Source organism: Notamacropus eugenii, chromosome 5 (genome assembly GCF_028372415.1).
Source record: "Notamacropus eugenii isolate mMacEug1 chromosome 5, mMacEug1.pri_v2, whole genome shotgun sequence".
Taxonomy (NCBI): domain Eukaryota; kingdom Metazoa; phylum Chordata; class Mammalia; order Diprotodontia; family Macropodidae; genus Notamacropus; species Notamacropus eugenii.
In genome coordinates this window covers 46,709,470-46,730,304 of record NC_092876.1, presented here as the reverse complement: position 1 = coordinate 46,730,304, position 20,835 = coordinate 46,709,470, and the positions used below count along the sequence as shown (strand labels likewise).

The 20,835-nt window shown below is 44.3% G+C and overlaps 1 protein-coding gene across 2 annotated transcripts; it reads left to right on the top strand.

The window, feature by feature from the left end:
• Positions 1–1,624: 1,624 nt before the first annotated feature.
• On the top strand, positions 1,625–19,175 carry ERRFI1 (ERBB receptor feedback inhibitor 1). Of its 2 annotated transcripts, none has more exons than XM_072608755.1 (4): positions 1,625–1,713; positions 15,042–15,234; positions 15,352–15,428; positions 16,480–19,175. In XM_072608755.1, exons 2-4 carry the CDS (start codon positions 15,113–15,115, stop codon positions 17,676–17,678), a joined length of 1,398 nt encoding a protein of 465 aa, XP_072464856.1. In that variant the 5' UTR covers positions 1,625–1,713; positions 15,042–15,112; the 3' UTR covers positions 17,679–19,175. The 2 variants fall into 2 exon arrangements, with proteins under 2 accessions (XP_072464856.1, XP_072464857.1); XM_072608756.1 differs by lacking the exon at positions 1,625–1,713 and adding an exon at positions 13,096–13,221.
• The last annotated feature ends 1,660 nt before the right edge of the window (positions 19,176–20,835 follow it).

The following is a 20,835-nucleotide window of genomic DNA, read 5'->3' as shown; positions in this document are numbered from 1 at the left end:
CTTGCTGGCCACAGGCCAAAGGCCAAAACTACAAGCATCGATCAAGCAACTATTATATACCAGGCATTCCCTCAGTAGAAAGGATAAAAACAAAAATCGTTCTTCATCTCAAGAGCTTACACTGTGGGGAATACAAAGTATCAAACATAAAGAATACCGGGTGGGGGGGGGGACAGGACTGGGAAGGACACTAGTCACTCGGGGACGGGGTTGGAGGGATCAGGAAAGGTCTCTTCTAGGAATGTACGTGTGAGCCGAGCCTTGAAATGAGATGACAAGGGAGAACATTCCCAGAATGGTAGACAGCTCCTTCAAAGGCAGGAAGGGAGAGCCAGACTTGGAGGAGTCAAGAAGGCTAGGGTTCATTCAGATCTTGCTTCAGGAACCCTGGGCGAATCATGACTATCTCCGGGCCTCGTTTTCCTCATCTGTAAAAGGGGGTAACTGGCCTGCGCAGACTCTTCCATCCAGTAACACTGGCCTCCTAGATGTTTCATGAAAACAAGACATTCCGGGCATTTTCTCTGGCTCTGCTCCGTGCCTGGGACGCTCTCCTTCCTCTGGCTGGGATTACTAATGCCCCAAGCTTCCTTTAAGTCCCTGCTAAAATCCCACCTAATACCGACCTCAGCCCGAGGCCTTCCTACTGACCCCCCAGGCTTTTTTTAAGGCCCTGCTAAAATCCCACCTAACACAGGAAGCCTTCCCCAACCCTTTTTCATTGCCATGCCTTCCCTCTCCTATCCATTTTCTATCCATCCCGTATACAATCTGCTTGTTTGCAAGCTCAGGGAGGGCCGGGGCGTGTTTTGCTTCCTTTGGGGTCCGCAGAGCTTGGCTCAGTGCCTAGAACATAAGAAGGGCTTAATAAATGTTGATTGATGGGTCTACCGTAACGTCCCTTCCAGTTCTAGAGCTATGAGCCTAAGTGAGGGGTAACTGCAGGGGGCTCGTCTGGCTGATGCGGGGCCAAGGAGGTGCTCGGCTGGTCAGATGGGGAAGATTGTATTTTATCCCAGAGGGAATAGGGAGCCAGCGCAGGTTCTTGAGAGAGGAGGGGGCCTGACGACCAGGCTGGGCAATGCATCTGCACCCCGAGCCTGCAAGGTCCCCCCCGCCCAAGTCGGCTCCCTTGGGATTCCAGGGCTCCCATCCTCCACTCCTCTGGAGCCGTCAGTGCCTCCTCAAAACAACGGGAGGTGCGGGGAAACGCAGGGAAATTCCACGAGACGTTTCCGCGGAAGACTCGGGCCCCGGGGCTTCCCCAGGCTGGGTTGGCCTAGGGAGTCCCTCCCCCAGCTCCTCCGCTGGCCGGGGAGGGCGGCCCGAGCAGAGCCCGCGCGCAGCAGTCGCTGCCGCAGCCCCGAGACAAAGGCGCATATGCGCCGACCCCACCGTGCGCGGGCCCCGCGGCATCGCCGCTTTAAGCCGCAGCTCCAGCGGCGGCGGGGGAGAGGGGAGGAGCCCGGCTACGCGAGGACGTCACGGCACCGCCCCCCAGCCCCCGCCTCCTCGCTATATAAAGCGCTCGGCGGCGCCGGCGCTCAGAAGCCTACAATCGACGGGGACTGGTTCTCGGGGCTGGCTGGCGGCGTCTGCGCTTGCGCAATGTCACGGCCCTTCTGTCCGCGGCGCTGAGCCAGCCGGGACGGACATGCGCGGGACTGAGGTTGGCGGCCGTGCGGCGGCGGCGGCCGCCGCGGCTCCGCTGAGGTGAGGGGGGCCTCGGGCTGAGATCGGGGCCAGAGAGCGGCGGGGGCGGCGGGGGCGGCCCGGCTCCTCAGCCCCGGGAAGGAGGAGGGACGCTGGGCCTGGCTGCGGCGACTTCCCTCCAGATGTGCAGGGGGGGGGGTCTCCATCCAGATGTGCGAGATGAAGGAGGCGCAGGGCCCCCCCCGCGCCGGGGGCCTGGGAGGAGGTGGGGGCGCGCCAGGGGGGAGCCGGCCCCGCCGAGGCTGCGGAGCCCGGGGCGCCTTCCCCGGCGGCTCCCCTCGGGTGCCATTGACCATTGTTCTGGTGCAGCCGGTGCAGCCTTGCGCAGCCCTGCACCGGCACCCCCCGGAGCTGGGGAGCGGCCCGGCCCCCCTCCCCCTCCAGGCGGGGTACCCCGGGCATCCCCGGGCGGCGGAGCCGGGCCCCCCCCGCGCCCCCTGCCTTGGCTGCGGCAGCCGGGGGGTGGTGCCAGCTCCGGGTGCCCTCCGTGCGTGGCTAGCGGGCCCGGGGCTGCTGCGGGGGTGCGGGGGCTTTTTGAGTCAGAACTGTTTTATTTATAGCACCATACACTGTTAAAATGCCTCCTAGCCCATAAATCCACCTTGAGAGCTTTGGTGGGAGGCCGCTAGTAGGCATCGGTAATTGCCTGCGCCTGACCGATCCTGATGGGGTTCGAGGTCAGCCCCAGGAGTCTGCTCACATTGCCTGTGCTGGTGAGGCGCTGATGATTAGTATTTTTTACCCTGATGGTGCATCCTCTAGTCTTTCAGTGGCTTTGTTTCATTCTTTTCCGTAGAGGTTCCTAAGCATTTCCCAGGCATTGTGATTCAGAAGAAATAGAGTTAGGGAGCTCTTACAATGTAGGTGGACGATTCTGGGTGGATTGTGTATTTGCCATGTCTATGTAGAAAACAGTGTCTTGAGGTCCATAACCCTGTACAAATTAGGTGACTGCTAGGATTGGTGCAGTACTGGGGCTTGCTAAGCCTTTATTACTATTTCATCCTTGCTTGAAAGAAACAAGTCTCTTACTTGATAACATATGAATAGATTGTTAGTCATAAACTTGAGTGTAGTCAGAAAAGAGACTGTAGCTTTAAAGGAGGTGTGTTGGTGACTTTAGGTACACCTGTAACACAGGTAGAGCAGGACTGGTTTCTAGGCAACTGTCAGGGGTGAAGAAAGGTGAGGTTAAAATTCTTTTTTTTTTTTCCCTCTCACTTCAGGAGAGCAAGTAGCTAGCTAGCTTTAAGCTTTGGTAATTCTGCCATCAGAAAGTAGTCAGCATAAGTATTTTTGTAGTCTGAAGCCCTTTATCCCACCAGACGCCTTGGTACTTTTCTTTATTGCCTTTCTGTTTACATTTCTGCGATAATGCAATTTTAGGCAGAAATTACTCTTAAGCAGGACATGCACATTGCCCTCCCTGAAGCCAGAATGTCATTTTTTTTCAGCTTCAACTACCAGATCTGGCAGGAGACCAAAGCCAGAGGAGCTGGCTGCATTTAACATGCTGATTCTCGTTTGGTTACCAGTATGCTACTAACCCAAGATCATTCCCAGATAATAGCAAATTTGAACACACATAAATACGGTCTTTATCATGTGTCTTTGACATTAGTATTCAGGACCCATCATTCAGCTCAATTCATGCATGCATTTATTTTTAATTGTGTCCAAGAGGAAGGGATTGGAGGTGTTGGACCAACAAATTATATAATTTATCAGATCTTCTGGATGGTGAACTCCCTGAGGCCCAGGACTATGTCTTCTTGGTCTTTTGAGTCCTGCACAGTGCCTAGCTTAGTGCCTTCTAAAAGTAGATAATTAATATTTTTTAAATGAAATTGTCCATGAAGCAGTGAGTCTCAGAAGAGGAAGGAGGATACCTGACTGACCCCAAGACAAATACATATCCCTTTATTTGCTGAGCTAGTCTTAAGAGGTTTCAGACCCTTCTTCAGTATTTGAACATGATAGGTAAAAACAACTGGCTTTGGCCAGCACTTTTTCTGGTCACAGAAGGCATGGATTACTTGCGTGAAGTCTAATCATACCCGTAGAAAACCTCTGTCTTAACAGACTTGACTTTTGTATGAAAATGCTATTATTATTTCAGAGAAGTTAAACTGGGCTGATGCTTCCTTCCTTTCTGGTCACACTAATAGTAGCTTTAAAGGTGAAATTACAGGTGCAAATTAACATGCTTGAAATGGACTCGATTGTCTACATGCCGGCAGGTTGCTTTAGAGGGTGAACCTGAACTGAGGGGAGGAAAGGTGGTGCCAAGGGTAATTCCAGGAATTGGAATGTCATCAGCTTAGTATCTACACCAAAGAAACAACACTTCTGTTAATCCAAATCGTTTGGAAGGATGCTCCATCATCGGAATTAGTCTAACACACTTCAGCAGGGAGGTTTGGCAGGCTTTCACAAAAGCTAATGAATAACTCCCTAGATAAACACAGTCTCCTTGTGTTCTTCTGGCATTAATCACATAACATAAATATAGGCTTTTAGCAGCAGGTCAAACAGGTGACTTCACGGTCCTGAATGCAAGTTATTGGCCTCCTCAGGATGGACCTACAGGCTTTATGAAACAGTGGAAAGTATGCAGGATTAGGGTTTGAATCTCGGTTCTGCCTCAGTTTCCTCATCTGGTGGGTTGACTCCATGGCCAGCACTAAATCTATGACCCTGTGATTCCAGGGGGAAATCTAAGTGCGGGGAACATACCAGATATCAAGAGGAAAGAGTTAAAAAAGAAGTCTTACAATTTGTGGGTAATTATGACTGAAATAGTTGATGGTATGAATTAGAGTAAAAACAGGTCAGTAAAGTTTGGGGTTGGGATTGAGGTTGTTTTGTTGTTTGTTGTCATTGTTTTTGGCCAGAGGATCACAAAGCTGATTGCCTACATGAGCAAATTATTCTTGGAGCATTAAAGAAGTAAAATTCAGAGCAAAATTCATGTATAAATAGAACTTAGGAACAAACGATAACCACAAAAAGGGTTTTATCATATCCTCTACAGAAAAGAGAAGGGAAGGAGCATTATATAGTACCTGCTGTGTGCCAGGCACTGTGCTGAGCACTTTATAATGATGGTCTCATTTGATCCTCACAACCATCCTGCTAAGCACGTGCTATTATTATCCTCTTTCTACAGACAAGGAAACTTGAGGCAGGTTAAGTGACATGCCCAGGATCACACAGCTAGTTAGGGTATAAGACTAGATTTGAACTCAGGTCTTAGGGAAGGCAGGTATCATGGGATAGAGCCTTGGGCCCTCCAGTGTCTTTCTCAGGAAAACCCCAAATGGGGTCCCAAAGAGTCAGACATGAATGAAATCACTGAACAACAGCCTTCTGACTCCAGGCCCAGCACCTAATTCTGTGCCCTCTCTCTGTACAGGGCTCATCACAGATCATTCCAAACCAGTATGTGTCTCTGCTTTCCAAGAGCTCAGCGTCTGAAACAAACATTACTTTATGGATTGGTCCTTAATGTTCTATGTTGCTGGGGAGGGGAGATATCTCAGCCAGTCATCACATAACCTCTCTCTAATTCCTTTTACCATCTACAGCTAGAACTTTATAAGGATAAATGATGACCCAGATCCTTAGAAGGTACTTTATAAATACAAGGCCTGCGTTACAGTGGTAAGAACACAGGACGGGAGAGGCAGAAAAGCTGGATTTTGTGGCTCTTCTGCTACCTGGAGTAGTTGTGAATGTCAGATGAAATCATGCAGCTGACCTTGGTTTGGGCACCTTACCCTTTGGATTTTGGTCTTTGGAGGTTTTACTGAAGTAAAATTACAATAGGTGAAGCAGATTTCTGTCTCCTTTGTAGAGCTGGTGCCTCTGTAGTAACTTGGTGGGGATAGGTGGTACATGGAACAGAGGAAACCCAAATCCCTTACCATTTGTGGGTTTACACTAGGTCTCATACACTCATTCCTCTGGCACTGTTACGCTGATGGTTCTGAAACATGGAGTGTGCCAGGGCACCTATTAACATTAGTCCAAGGCCACTGGAGCAGGATTGCCCTGTAGTGATCTTCACATCCACAGGTCACTAAATTTTTTTGTCATTAAAAATGTGCTTAGAGGAAATTGTCAAGGAGTATACAGTATACACACACATACACACATATACACAAAAAAGGCTTTAGACTATGTGATGCTAAATTTAATTTAGGTTGGTGTAAACAAATGTTAGCATTTCTTTGAATTTGATGCACTTAGATGAGTTACCCTGACCCAGTTGCTCAGCTTCTCTGAGTCTGGGTGACCCTCTCCTTTAAAATGAATTCCAGAACAAGGCTGCAGTCTGCTTTGCTCTTCCACTGCAGCAGTTATGGGCACCGTTCTTCAACAGAATCTAATCGTTGTGTCATCCTTGAGATGCAGTAGAATTGGGATCGGGAGGGGACAGTCATGTCCTTAATGGACACAAGCACAACCTAACACATGCCTGGGGCTCTAGGGGACTCTAATCCTTCCTTAAATTTGCCCCAGTGTGTTTCCTCAGCTCTCTGGAAGGCTTACATCAATTAGTTCTCTCGATGTGGTGGGGAACAGTAGAGCATGCAGGCTGTCTTATTGGTCATCCCTTGCTGTCCCTATATGACTGTACTAGTTCATTCTTTTTTCCTCCCAGTCATTCATTTGGGGGGGGGGGCATTGTATCTTATTAATTCCGTTTCAGATATCTGCCTGTTCTCTCTGCAGTGACCCATCATCCCTTGTAATGAGAATTTTCAAAAGAGAAAGGGATAAAGAAACCAGCCAGCACATCACTGATATCCTCTAATATCCTCCTGCACCCACATGCAGTTTTTGCTTGCAGTGCAGTGATCAGGCCTTCCTCAGGGCATGTGCACTTTGCCTTTGCCCTTTGGGGGACTCTTCTGCTTCATCAGAGTCTGTAGTATTCCCTGACCTGCAGCCAGATTTGGGACCTCCTCGATAGAATGCTGGTGGCAAAAAGATGAGCCTTTGTCTCAGGGTGAAGCTTGGGATCCTTCAAAAGAATTTGGCCAAACTTAAGTCCGCACTGTGGGGCCAAGTTAGAATGAAATCCTTTGGATATGTCTTAGAAGGAAACTTTAGTAGATAAGGATCCAGGGTGAGGAGGTAGGTCTTTAATGCATTCGGCAGAACTTCAGAAGAAAAATGTTTGCAGTAAGGGAGACTGGATTTGAACTCAGATTGTCTGGCTGGTGTTCTATCCAGTGCACACTTAGCTGCTGCCATCTTTCTTCTCAGTAAATGTAAAGTATCTTTTGGGTGACCTTAAGTTCCAAAGAATGCAATCTCTGTTAGGTCTTACTAAGATTGAAGAGTCTTACAGAATTCAGATAACAACCTCCTACCTTTCAAGGACCTTTTACAAAGCTGCAGAGCAGAGGAGTTCAGGAATCTACACATAGCTAAGGAATCACAGAACCTGGAAGAGCAGTTGAGTAGTTTTGTATCAATAATCAACAATTCAGATTAAATAATAAATTAAACCAGTGCCTTGGCAATGGGTGAGGGGGTTGGTAAGTTTGTGCAGCACATGCTGGTATAATCCCTAACATAATTCCAAAGGATTTCTTACATTACCATCCAAGCCCATTTTGATTGGGTCATTCATAGTGCCCTTTTCTGCATCTGTTCATTTTATGCTGACTGACTTAAGTGGCTGCTGTGTGTATGTATGTGTATGTGTGTGTGTGCGTGCGCGCGTGCGTGCACAAAATATCATACTAGATGAGCTGGATAAGATAAAAAGGATAAAGCCCAGTCCCTGCCCACAAGGAGTTTACAATCTAGTGATTAAATAGGTTTTAAAAGGCCTCTCTGCTGTGAATAAAAGGAAAGCTAATTATCTCAATTATTTCTGTCCTTTGTATGTGTAGATAATCTTTTGGCCAAGCCTATCTATGTGTAGAGTGATTACTGAAAGCCATAGAACATAAAACTATTACTTAATGGTTTGATTAGGGTGGTCAAACCAAGAGGTTTTTTTTTTTTATGAAGAAAAAATATCTAATTATAGCAGACATTCATATGATACTTTGAAATTTTCAGAACTCTTTATATGTATTTTCCTTTAAGCTTAACAATTTTGTGAGGTGTGGGCACTCATGTTATTTATCCCCATTTTACAGATGAAGAAACAAGCTAGAGAAGTTATCTATAGACGTGCTAGTTAGTGACCAATTTGAGCCCAGGTCTCCCTGACCAACACAATCTAGAATACCTCTCCAAACAAAATGCCAATAAAATTCTAAGTTTAAATCTCAGAATTATCATAGAAACTATATATGTGATCTGATGATTAACAGCATCAGACTTGGGTTAATTCTGCTTCCAAGTTCTTGCCCTGATGTAGCCTCTTGTCCTAGGCAAGTGGTTTGGCCTTCTTTCTTTGCCTCAATTTTTTTTTCCATCTGTAAACTTGGGATAACACCATATAGTAACACTTCAAAACCTCTGAATAGTAGCAAAAGTGCAAATTATCACCATTTCAGACATTGTGCGACCATCAGATGTAAAGACTTGTATATTTCAGGTGTTTGTGATTTCATCTATCTGGGTCAGGGGTGGGGAACCTGTGGCCTTTGAGGCCACATGTGGCCTTGTAGGTCCTCAAGGGCATCCCTGAAGTCAAAGGATTCCCCATCCCTGATCTGAGTGCTTCTTTCTCTGACAGATCCGGGTTCCTATAGGCCTTCCTTAGATGGCCTTCATGAGTTGCTGTGGAACCAAAAGGATTTTATCAAGGCTGATCCTTGGATCATACAAGTGCTTGTTGCTCATCACTGGTCTAGACTTAAACCTTCTAGCCAGAAGAAGGCTTCCCTGGCAGATCTTCCACCCTAGGATACGGCATCAGATGAGAAGGATGCAAATCCTGTATAATGCATTTCAAGCTGACTGCTACATAGGAGACTTCTCTAGTAATTTAGCTATTCCCATATGTCATTTCTCCAAGGCTCCCAGTGGCCTCCTATTGAAACCAGGCTTCTTAACCATTTTTGTGTCCTGGACACCTTGGGCAGTGGCTCCTGAATCCTGCAGATCCTTCTTAGAATCATGTTTTTACATGCATTGAGCAAAATACAGAGAATTTCAAAGGAAATCAATTACTTAGAAACACATTTATCCAAATACTTTTAAAAACCAAGTTTATGGACCTCCGGTTAAAAATCCTTACATTAAAAGAAAATCTCAATGGAAGCCTAAATTCAGAGCTTTTGAGTAAAGGCTGTATGCAAGTGATACCCTTACCTTCTGTAAGCCAGGTTCTGGTTAGAACAGATGTGATCAAAGAGCCTCCGCCTGGGTGTCAGAGCAGCTCTTGTGTCCTGACTGCAGCTCGCTAGCCAGGGTGACCATCCGAATGACCTAACCCTGCTGAGCCACAGTTTCTTCGTCTGCAGAATGAGAAGAGTAATCTCTCTTCCTACATGACTGGGTTTTTCTGAGGGAAATGTTTTGCAAGTTGTAAAGTACTCTATAAATGAGGTATTGAATATCCTTTCTTACTTAAAAAAAATAAACTTCTAAGCTCTTGGACTGTACAGACAGACCTTCAATTCAGTAACAGTTTTTAGAGGTCAAATATGAATAACAAGTACTGGTTGGACCTGGCATCTCCTAAAATTAAATAGTGGTTCAACCTTCATAAATCTCTTCGAATCAAAACCCCATGGAATTTGTCATGTCCAAAGCCACATCAGTTCTTTTCTGTACAAGCTCCTTCCATGCTATGATACTTTAAGTATAATACATGATCTCATGTAGGTACTGAAGTAGTTTTGTAGATCAATGTTTAAAAAGTCTGAGGAGATCATTTTTCACTCTGAAGAAACAGAAATCAGGTTCTAAAACCAGATTGAAAAGGGGAAATTACATCACACTTTCAAATAAGGAAACACCAGGCAGAAGTGGATGAGTTGTAGGACAAAAATGTGCCCCTCCCCCTCCCAATTGCTTCTGAGATTCATTAATGAGATCAGGTGGCCAGGTGAGCAAATCTAGGTTAATGTCTTAAAGTAATGTTAGTTCCTTCTTCAGTAGGGGGCTTCCTAAACACTATAAACTTAAACTAGATCTTTTTCAAGTGGGTGTGTAGTAGCAAGCTTAAATTTGCTGTTTTCTAATGGTAAAATTACTTGAAAGAGACAGCTTGGTATAATGGAGAGAACATAGTATTTAGAGACAGAATAGTTGGGATTGGATCTCTGCTCTTCCACTTACTACCTCTTTGACCCTGAGCAAGTCACTTACAGATGCCAGACCTCAGTTTCCTCCTGTGAAATGGAAGACTTTGATTGGATCACCACCGGGAAATCTTGTAGCTCAATATCTGAAGTTAGGAGACTCTGGGTTTTGACTCCCGACTCTCCGACTTTCTCTTCTGCCCAGGGGTAGAGTCATTCTACCTCCTTCCCATCCTCTTCTGCCTTTGCTGATATAATAGTCTTGCCCCAAGAAAACACACTGTCTCACACCTCTGTCAGTTGAAACCTTGTTTCTTAATTTTGGAAATGACTTGATTGTTACATGATGTTAATTTCTCTCTCTATTCCTTACCCCCTTCGGCCTTAAAGAGCCATCCCCCATATCAAAGACTCACAGGTCAAACACTCAGAATCCGAGAGTGCATGTAATGTTATGCACCCACAGCCCCTCACCTCTACAAAGAGGAGAAGAAGGTACACTTCTTTCCAGGACTAACCACACTGTAGTACTTTTTCTTTTTATCTTGCCATCCCATACAGTTTCCTGGTTCTCCTTGTTTCACTGTGTATCAGTTCTGTGTCTTCCTAGTCTTCTCTTTATTCATCCTGTTCATTCAAATTGATTCCATCATATTCATGAACTTGAGTTTGTAGCCCCTCCCCAGATGCAGGCCTGGGCCTTTAAACCTGACCCCTCCCTGAAGCTTTCTCCTTCTATATCCCGGGGTGGAAGAGAGCACTTGGACCTCACCAGCACTAATTCCCTAATTTGCATTGCAGTTCTGAGTCTCCACAGCTCGCTTCTCCAGATTAGATTGTAAACTTCTTGAAAGCGGGATGGTATTTTATTCATCTTGGCTGCCATCCCCAGTGTTTAGCTACATCTTTACATATCCTAGTGGCATAATAGATGTTTGGATTGATAGAACGAAAGCCCTTTATAAACTGCAAAGCATTCATAGTAATTCCTTTTTATTTATTATTACTAGGAAGCAAAAGATTGGGAAGCCCTGAAATTCATTTAGCAGGAAATGACCTTTGTTGCACCTTCTGGTTTCTCTAAATAAACCGATGATTCAGCTATGGAAATGGTAGATTCTGTATACACCATTTAAAGTCATTATATTTGACTCAGTCTACAAAAATATTCCGTTTTTAGAATTTGGAAAATCAACTTAAAAATATAATCAGTAGGTGAGTTTCATGCATGATAGCAATCAGATTCAACACTCCCTAGAATTGTTGCCCTTTCTTACTTGATAGCCCCCCCTTTTCTGATGCTAGTCATTAATATCAACTTAAAACCAGTCTTTCCATCCAGACTTTCTCTGGGTTCTAGCAACATCTGGGGCTCCAACAGCCATTCATCTAAACCATTGAGCCTTAGTATAGTAATTATTTTTAAAAGAGGCAAGAATGGGGAGCAAATTTTCTTTTAATTTGGCCATAATTATATGGTGCCTCCTCATGTAGGCCTTTTTGATCATGTAACGATGGCAGAGCATGGTGTGGTAAAAGCACTTCTAAGTTCAGAGTCAGATCCCCATGGTGCCATTGGATTCCTGTGTATGACCAGCGGTGAGACCCTTGACCTCTAAGGGGCCACCACTGCCTCCAGCACAGAGCCCCTTTCAGCTGACTGCTTATGAAGTATAATACTGAGAGAGCATTACCTTGGGACCTGCTGGATTTTTGATACCCCAGTGCAGGTTCAGGGGCTTCTTGGAAGCCAGAGTTTTTGTGGCCTGGGTTATTTGGACCTGGCCTTAGATGATACTGCCCAGCACTTCTTAATCTAATCATTTTTGGTATTTCAGAGCAGTAGAATGGCACACGTGTTTTTTTTTAGGTGTTAATTTCCCTGCAGAGATTTTTTTTTTTCTTAATTCCCTTTGCTTCCCAGTGAATTCTAAAGCAGAACTAAATTTGAAATGGAACCATTTAGGAACCCACTTTGGTGAATGTTATTTAAACAAACTGCTTGAGGTTGGTTTTTACTGAACTTGAGATTCACCTTATTGATTCCAACGTCAGACTATAAGCTTTGGTGGGAGGCTGGTCACTCATCTTCATGAAGGTTTCCTGGTCTCATTTGGTGCAGGGGAAGAAGCACTCACTGCTGCGAAGACTTGAGCCCTTGAGTTTGCATCCCAGCCCTCCTGCTAAGTGACCTGGAAGTTCCCTTAACCCCCTTGAGCCTTGGGTTCTGCACCTGTCAAACAGGAGCTTTGGATCAGGTGGTCCCTGATGTCTTCTCCATCATTCTATGATATATTTATTTAATTCCTACTACATGCTCAGTGCCACAGAAGGATTTTTTTTTTAATATGAGATACGGCCCTGACCGTGGGGAGCTTATAATCTATGATGAACACAAATTAAACTGTTTGCCTCTTCACAAGTGGCACATTGCCCTTTTGAATCCACCATCCAAGGCTATTTTTCATTTGAGGAGAACATGCAATTATATTGCCTTCCTCACGTCTGCCATTCGAGCAAGTAGGAAGTTCGGACAGTTTCATAACACAGCCCATTCACAATTCCCCATTGAAATTTAGAGGCAGGTCAACCTTCTATGAATACACAAAGGCACTATTGTGGTTAGGAGGGAGCTGGCTCAGTGAATACAATTCTTTTATATATAAAAAAAATTTTTTTTCCCTTCAGAAAGCTAACAAGTAGGTGATGGAAACAATGATTGAAAAATAACTTTTCCTAGAATGTGTAAATAGTTTTAAGTGTCCATTGAAATGTAAGCCTAAAATTCCAAGGCAATTTCCGAACAGGGAATAGTTACACAATCATTCTGTTGAAAGCTAAGATTTAGATGGCATTAGGAGGCTGACCCAGTAATTACGAGGAGTGCTTGTTGGCGGCCATACAGGTGGGGGTTGGGCCTCCTCAGATGGCCTGGGGCTTTTTCCTGTAATCTGAATGAGTGATCTTCATACGGGTGCTTTCAAACTACTTAAATACCATATTCTCCTTCCTATCTTGCCTTTCGTTTTTATATTACCACAGATACTTTCCCTATGGTCTTGCCAGCTCTCTTAGTAGGCTTAGAAGAACCACCATTTGACTGCTTGGGACCAATGTGCTGACAGCTGGGCCGAGGAGAGAGAGAGGGAGATGCAAACTGATGACTTTTTCCCCCCTGGCTTTCTCCAGCCTTATTTGACTCAAGAAATAGTAAATGGAGAGAAAACACATTTGCTCGGAATCCACAAGCCAGTATTAATACACATACCTAGCCCAGCCGAATTCCGGGGTAATTTTGCTTTAATAAACGAAGTGACATTTATTGGGCCCTGAAATGGGGGAGGAAATACATGCCTTGTTCTGAAATAGGTTTCCAGCACGCCACTCAGATGATTACCTTGCATAGCAACGAGCTCACACAAATTTGACTTCGGAAGAGGAACATCGATGCTTCATTGTGGTCTTGTGTTTAAATAGAGCAAGACACTTCGCTAGCTCACCATTGATTTCTGTTGAGCTATTCTGGTCTATGACCTATAGAACACCAATGTACATGCAGTCCTTCAGACATGAAATAAAGATGTGAGAGTATTTTTAAGGCCTTTAGGTGAATAATTACACGTTAGGTGCTCAGTAAAGTTTGTGCTCCATAAGGAGATGGATTTATGCTTCTTACTGAAAGGATAAATCCACCTTCCAGGTAACTGGGGAACTTTGAACAAATGATTTGGGGAATGGGGAGCCATGGGAGGATAGGACAAATTTGAAAGGGCAGAGTAGGACCCCAGAGTAAGTAAGGGGGTAGCCTTAAGTTCGGAAACTCCTGGATTAGACAAAGTTTACTTACATCCTATGTAACTCATGCCTTAGAGCTAGGCAAGGCCTGAATTATCCAGCATTCCACCAAGGAGAATGTGAAGAATGTACTTTTACATCTGTGTGGTTTTTTTAAAGTGGGGGAGGGGAGCAAGGAGTAGGTCACTGAATAGTATAGCTCTTCTGAAGCCTGCAAACTTGCAGAACTTGATTTTCATAGGATCATGGAAATGAGGCAGTCTACAGAAATAGCCACTGGTATCTTAGGAAAGGGGCAGCTGGGTGACACAGTGAATACAGCACCAGACCTGGAGTCAGGAAACCCTCTCTTCCTGAGTTCAAATCCAGTCTTCAAATCCAGTCTCAGACACTTACTTAGTTGTGTGATCTTGGACAAGTCAGTTCATCCTGCTTGCCTCAGTTTCCTCATCTGTAAAATGAGCTGGACAAAGAAATAGCAAGCCATTCTAGTAGTATCTTTGCAAAGAAAACTCCAAATGGAGTCACAGAGAGTCAGATGTAACTGAACAACAACAGTCTTAAGTAAGGAAATATCTGGATAGCTTACATCTTTCTGTCCCATGGCCCAAACAAATATCGAATCAAAACAAATGCTCTCATATAGGTCATCCTGGTGCCGTACCTTAGAATCAGTCTTATGTGTGTAATTTAAACATCAGGATTTAGTGATAGATCTGTGCCTGGGGAGTCCAGTGCCACAGTAGGGGAAGTGGAGGCCCATGGAGGTTGCAGGACTTGCACAGGGTCACACAGTTACAAGGGTCTGGGCATTTGGATGAAAGTCCTACTGACCAGTGCTCCTTTTGATGATGTGGAGGTGAAAGACCTTTTCCAGATGGGCTTTCCCTGAAGGGGAGGAGGAGAAGGGTGGGAAGGACTTTTCACTCCTTCAGGCACAGGGGGTTGATCTACCAGAAGGTTAGACAGAGGCTCGCGGTGAGGGTGACTGCCATGCCACCATCTGCCCATCCGCCCTTGCAGACAGGTCTGCTTGTGTTGGCACCAGCTCCCTTCACTTGTTCCTCTCCCCCCTCTGCTGAAATATTTTAAGCCTTGGCCTGGGGTCTCCCAACATGGTCTTTACCACACTCCAGTAACTTTGGTTGTTATATCAGTCCTGGAGAATACTTCTTGTTTGGGATTTCTTGGGCATTTAGCTAACCACCTTGTCCCTGAAGGAGTAAATGTTTTCCCCTGAAAGATTCAGCACTCTTTCATTGGGGATTCCTTCCTTTATGGTAGTCCTTTCCTCACTTCTCTTTTTTCCCCAAGGGAATGAAAGCTGCCGGCTAACTGAAAATCTCTGAGCTGCTGAAGCGTGTAGGCATCGAGAACAAGGCACGATGTCATCAGCAGGAGTCGCTGCTCAGGAAATCAGAGTTCCATTGAAGACTGGATTTCTGCGGAATGGCCAAGCCATGGGAAACCTGAAGACTTGCTGGGGAAGCCGCAAAGGGTTTGAGAAGTAAGTCAGTGGGGAGAGAGCCTCCTCCTAATGGGCCTGCCTGATCCCAGCTTGACCTTGGCATGAGCGCTCCCATTGCTTTTTTGTGACTAATTGAGTCGTGCTTTTCTTTTTCAGCAACTTTTTAAATATTGACCCAATAACCATGGCCTACAACCTGAATTCCACCACCCAGCAGCACCTGACAACCTTTGGTATGTATTTCTCATGAAAGTTTCAGTCAAGTGGAATTAAGCATTTGGGGGTGAAGCTTGTGGTGAGGAGTGTTTCGTCCTATGGCACCATGTCAAAAAAATGAACAAGTCTGAAACATTTGAAATAATTGCCTGACCTCTAGTGGCAACAGCTGGGTGGAAACAGATGGCTTTTTTCTTTTTCTTTTTTTTTTTTGAAGAAATGAGAAACATTTATTAGATGCTCACTATGTGTCAAATATTGTACTGAATACCAGAGAGAAAAACGTAAAGACCTTGATCTCCAGGAACTCACATTCCAATTGAGGGGACCCAACACCTTTAGCAGGCCTCACAGACGTAGCTTTTTAATCGCTGCAGCCACTGATTTTATTAACCTGAGTCCAAAGCATGGTCAGCTAGAGTCAGGATTTCAGTTCTGATCCCAGCGATGAGGTTGACTTACCTGGAGTCTCCCCATCTTTCCCGTGGGGAAGGTGCTGGCCCACACCATGGCCATGTTTGGAGACAGGTTAGTCTCTTCTGTTAGGAAGAGTCAGATATAGAGCGCACTGAATGAACATCCCAGTCTGCAGATTTTGTCAAGAGCTGCTTATCGGGCTGGGCCCAGGAATTCCCTGTTGCAACCCTTAGGATGGAGCAGCCAAGTCCTCTCCTTATCTCCCTCGTGCCCTGTGTGCCTTGTGCTGTCACCCTCCTGAAATGGCGAGGCTTGGTGCCATGCGGCATTCACGTAGATCATATGCTGCTCGTCTTCTGTGAATTGTGCACACGTCACACCTTTTGCCTGAGATGTGTGGGTGTGCACTGTGCTCATGTCCAAGAGGAGATAGAGAAGATAATTTGTTCTTTGAACCAGTTCATGCCCATGAACAATGTTCTGTAATTACCCCCATCATTGGCTGAGTGTTCTCAGGGTTACACCAGGGAAGTATTTCACTAATAGAGGTGTTTGGTTAGGCAGAGAGCTGCCCAAGGTGCAGATAGCTGAGGCTGCACCACGCACAGTGGGAAAACGAGATCTTGTATTAACATCTCCTGTTTATTCTAGGGCACATTTCAAAACCTGTCCCAGTGAATGGCCATTGCTTCGCCGAAAACTGTTTCCGGGCTCCATCTCAGATGAAGTCTGCCTTGCCACCTCTCATTCTATCCCCCAGTGAACACTTCGGAAAGAATGAAGAGGACCATGTTGTTTGTGGTGTTAAGAAACTCTCTGTGAATGGGGTCTGTGCTGCTTCTAGGAGTCCCCCTCTCACACCCGTAAAAAACGGGCCTTCTCTGTTTTCCTCAGTGACTTCTGGTGAGCGGGGTTCCAGGCCCCTACCCCCCCTGCCTATCTCGGAGGACTTTTCTCCAGATGACACAGACTGTGAGGTAGAATTTATAACGAGTTCAGACACAGACTTCCTCTTAGAAGACTGTTCACTTTCTGTCTTTAAATACGGGGTTCCAGGCAGACGGAGCTTCCGTGGATGCGGGCAGATCAATTATGCATATTTTGATGCCCCAGCTACAGAAGATGGCAGGCCAACATCTGACCAAAATGAAAATGTACAAAACTCAACTCCTGTTCTTCAGCAGTCCCACCGGAAATTACGACGGTCCCATTCAGGACCAGCTGGATCCTTTAACAAGCCAGTCTCGAGGCTGTCCAGCCACTTACATCGAGCTTCTCCTAACTCAGATGAAGATAAACCAGAAGTCCCCCCCAGGGTTCCTATACCTCCCAGGCCAGTGAAGCCAGACTACAGAAGGTGGTCAGCGGAAGTTACTTCCAGCACATATAGTGATGAAGACAGGCCTCCCAAAGTGCCTCCGAGAGAACCTTTATCACGGAGTAACTCCCGAACGCCAAGTCCTAAAAGCCTTCCGTCTTACCTCAATGGGGTCATGCCCCCTACTCAGAGCTTTGCCCCTGATCCCAAATATGTCAGCAGCAAAGCGTTGCAAAGACAGAACAGTGAAGGATCTGCTAGCAAAGGTCCTTGCATTCTGCCCATCATTGAAAATGGAAAGAAGGTGAGTTCAACACATTATTACCTACTACCTGAGAGACCACCGTATTTGGACAAATACGAGAAATTCTTTAGGGAAACAGAAGAAAACAGTGCTGCAGCTGCCCCCATTCAGCCGCCGTCCGGTGACTGCCGGACAGCTACAGTGACTGAAAAGCTGGACTCCAAAGCTAAAGTGGACCTTGAGGGCCAGGGGAAACGCAAGCATTTATCCTATGTGGTTTCTCCCTAAACTCTGGGAATATCATTCAGCAACGCGCAGAGTGAGCCAGATGAGCTCTCTGTGACATCCTTCGTTCCTGTGAGGTCTGCCGAAGGCCTCATGAAGTAAACAGCTGAAGTCTCTCTGTCTTGAAGAGAAAGTGGTAAATCAACTGTAAGGTGTTGTTATGAGTATCCCATAATTTTCTTTTGGAGAGAAGTCTTTCTATTCAAGTTTATATAATTTAAAGATGTGATGTTGGGGGGAGGGGAAACATATCTATATATATCTATATATATATCTATATATATCTATATAGGAACTTGTGGTATAACCATAGTTACAGGTTAACCAGTTAGTTACTATCTTAGAGTAATATATATATATATTCAGAGTAATAAAAAAAATTCAAGCTGGAGAAATGAGACTGTGCTGCCAGACTGAAAACTAAGCAAGTGAAAAGACAGTATTGTTTCATTCAGAACCACACAAGGTTCTGTTTTAGTGGGACTGGGGGCTTTGACATTTGATTTTTTTTCTTTTTTTTTTTTTTTTTGAGTTTGACTTTTCCACAAAACCTGGGCCTGCATTAGCACGGAGCATGTCCTAGCCCATTTAAAAAATCATCACAAAGTCTGATGGGCTTCTAAGAGTTCATCCAAGAAACATGTGACTACCTTTACATATCTCACACTTGGAAAAAATGAAAAGAAAGCAGAATGAGTAGGTAACAGTTATGTAGAATGAGACTTTTTTTCTTCATGGTGCCTTCTAAGTTCTTTTTACCCACTAAGACAGCACATTACAAAAAAAAAATGCCAATTTCTCTTCCCCAAGGCAGAAGGATGAATTAGCCTCTCCCCACTGGAAAGGCACCAAGGTGTTCACACTGTCAATTAATAGTCAATAACGAAACAGTGACTAAGATAGGAAATCTCATCTCATTTACGGGTGGGTGGGTTTTTGTTTTTTGTTTTTGTTTTTCTAAACTTCAGACTGTATTAATAACCAGAAATACAACACAAGCTGGCCTTGTGTTGCTGGTTTCTATTCAGTATTTTCTGGAGGTGGTTTTGCTTTTTTAAGTGAAACACTTTCACTGACCAACAGCACAGATCGTCTTAATACAAGAGGTCACTTAGTCCTCTTTTCCACCCTTGACACTAAAACCCTGAGCACAAGATCTGATTCACTGCTTCCCAGTCTGCGCCCATTGCTTGTGTTCACCTTTCTCCCATGCTCGCGGTGTATTTATCCTCTCTGGAAAAGCACAGAAGGAAAGGTGCTCACGATGTTCTCCTGAGAGTCAGAACAAGCTGTTTACAGTTTAAACTGCTGAATGACATTTGAGCTATTTAGAGCTTATTATATTTTAGTACAGACTAAATGAAGGTGAAAACACGATAGAAAATGCACTGATTTCTGCATCATGTGTACAGTATTGGACAAAGGATTTTATTCATTTTGTTGCATTATTTTGAATAATATGTCTTTTCATTTTAATAAAGTTATAATACTTATTTATGACACCATTTGTCATGTTTCTTGCTTCCGGGTTATCTGAATTTTCTCTTGTAAATTTTGATCCATTTTTACACCCACAGGGTGATACTTGGGATGTATTTCCTTCTCAAGGAGCTAGTAAAGGGAAAGGAACCTTAGAAACTACCAGGGGAACTAGCCTGAATATTGGATTCACCTTTAATAGTTAACCTTGTGTTATCAGTAGATACAACTAACTTGAAGTGGTTCCAATCTCTCTGTCTTAAGCTGTTAACACACTGAATGTCCTAGGAAGATTTTGTCTAGAGCTTAATTCCCAGCAAGGGTCTAAATTTAGCTCCAGGGAAATGGATTGTTGTGGATCCTTGGGAGATAAGTTTTGCCCCTTACAAGGCAGGCTCAGCGAAGGCTGATTAGGTCTGAAAACTTTGAAAAGAACTTGGAAGTAATTCTGGTCTTAAGGGGTCTGTTGCCTGTTACCCAGAATCACCTGGTACATTATAATATAGTTTTACCTTCTTTTGCAATCATTGTCCACTTCTCTTATCAGTGAAATCTTGCTACTCTCAGCACTTTTCTGATTTCACTGATTTATACTTTTTAAGTATAACATAGAAACTTTCTCCTTATCTTCAGTTTTCCAGAGGTTCTTTGACCTGCATCTATTACATCCATCCATCTTTCTCCTTTTAACCTTCTAAATTTTTCTTTGTACATTGTTGTAGACAACTGTCCATCTGCCTCCTTATTCCCTACCTTCTTTCTAGTGCATTTTTTCTTGTTTCTTCTTAAACTTGCAACCTTCCCCTAATAAACTGCTGGCCTGTCTTTATGGTTCCTTAGAATTAGTTTTAAGAACATCCTTTCTGGATTAATCAAATGCCCTTTTGCCCTCCTGACCAACTCCATGCTATGTAGGGGGGCTATCTTTTTTTTTTTTTTTGCCTTTTAATATTCATTTTTGTTGTGAATAAATCTTTTTGACATTGAGGTTTGACTACCCAGCAGTAGGGGGGCTATCTTGAGGACTAGTAGGTAGTCTACTCAGGAAACTTGGGAAGTTTATTCCTAGGTATCCCATTAATGGTCTCAGTTGAGTCACTAATAATCTCAGGTAAATCCTCAAGCCTGGTTCCTTTTCAGCAAAATTGGGATATTACCCATGTGCCTTTACCAGACCAAAAAAAAAGTATCATGAAAGGGTGCTATGAAAAGTATACTGGGTTGTACATATTGAAGGGAATTATCACCAGCTACGGTTACAGAGGCTTTCGTACCCAACTTTTAAAATGACCTAAACCGGGTGACATTTTAAAGTTAAGATCCATTTATATTCTACGGTAAAACAATATGTGTTGTCCATTGTATTAGAATGTTAAGATTTATATAGCTAATTTTGGTGGGGATTTTGTAGCTCAAGTCTAGATGTTAATGTTAGTCATTTGCTGATTTCCATGTCCATGACTACATGATCAAATTCTGTATCTCAAAGCACGTCCTAGCTAAAGCACTATGTATTACTATATATTAGAAAACTAAGTTCCTAGTCATGAGAGGAAAGAGCTGTTATCTTGGTAACATAATCAAGTTGTTTTAAGTTCTTGGTCCCCATTTTAAGTTCAAGGTCCTGAATGAAAAGCAATTGGTAGTTTACTTTAAAGTGTACAGGTTCTATGGACCCATA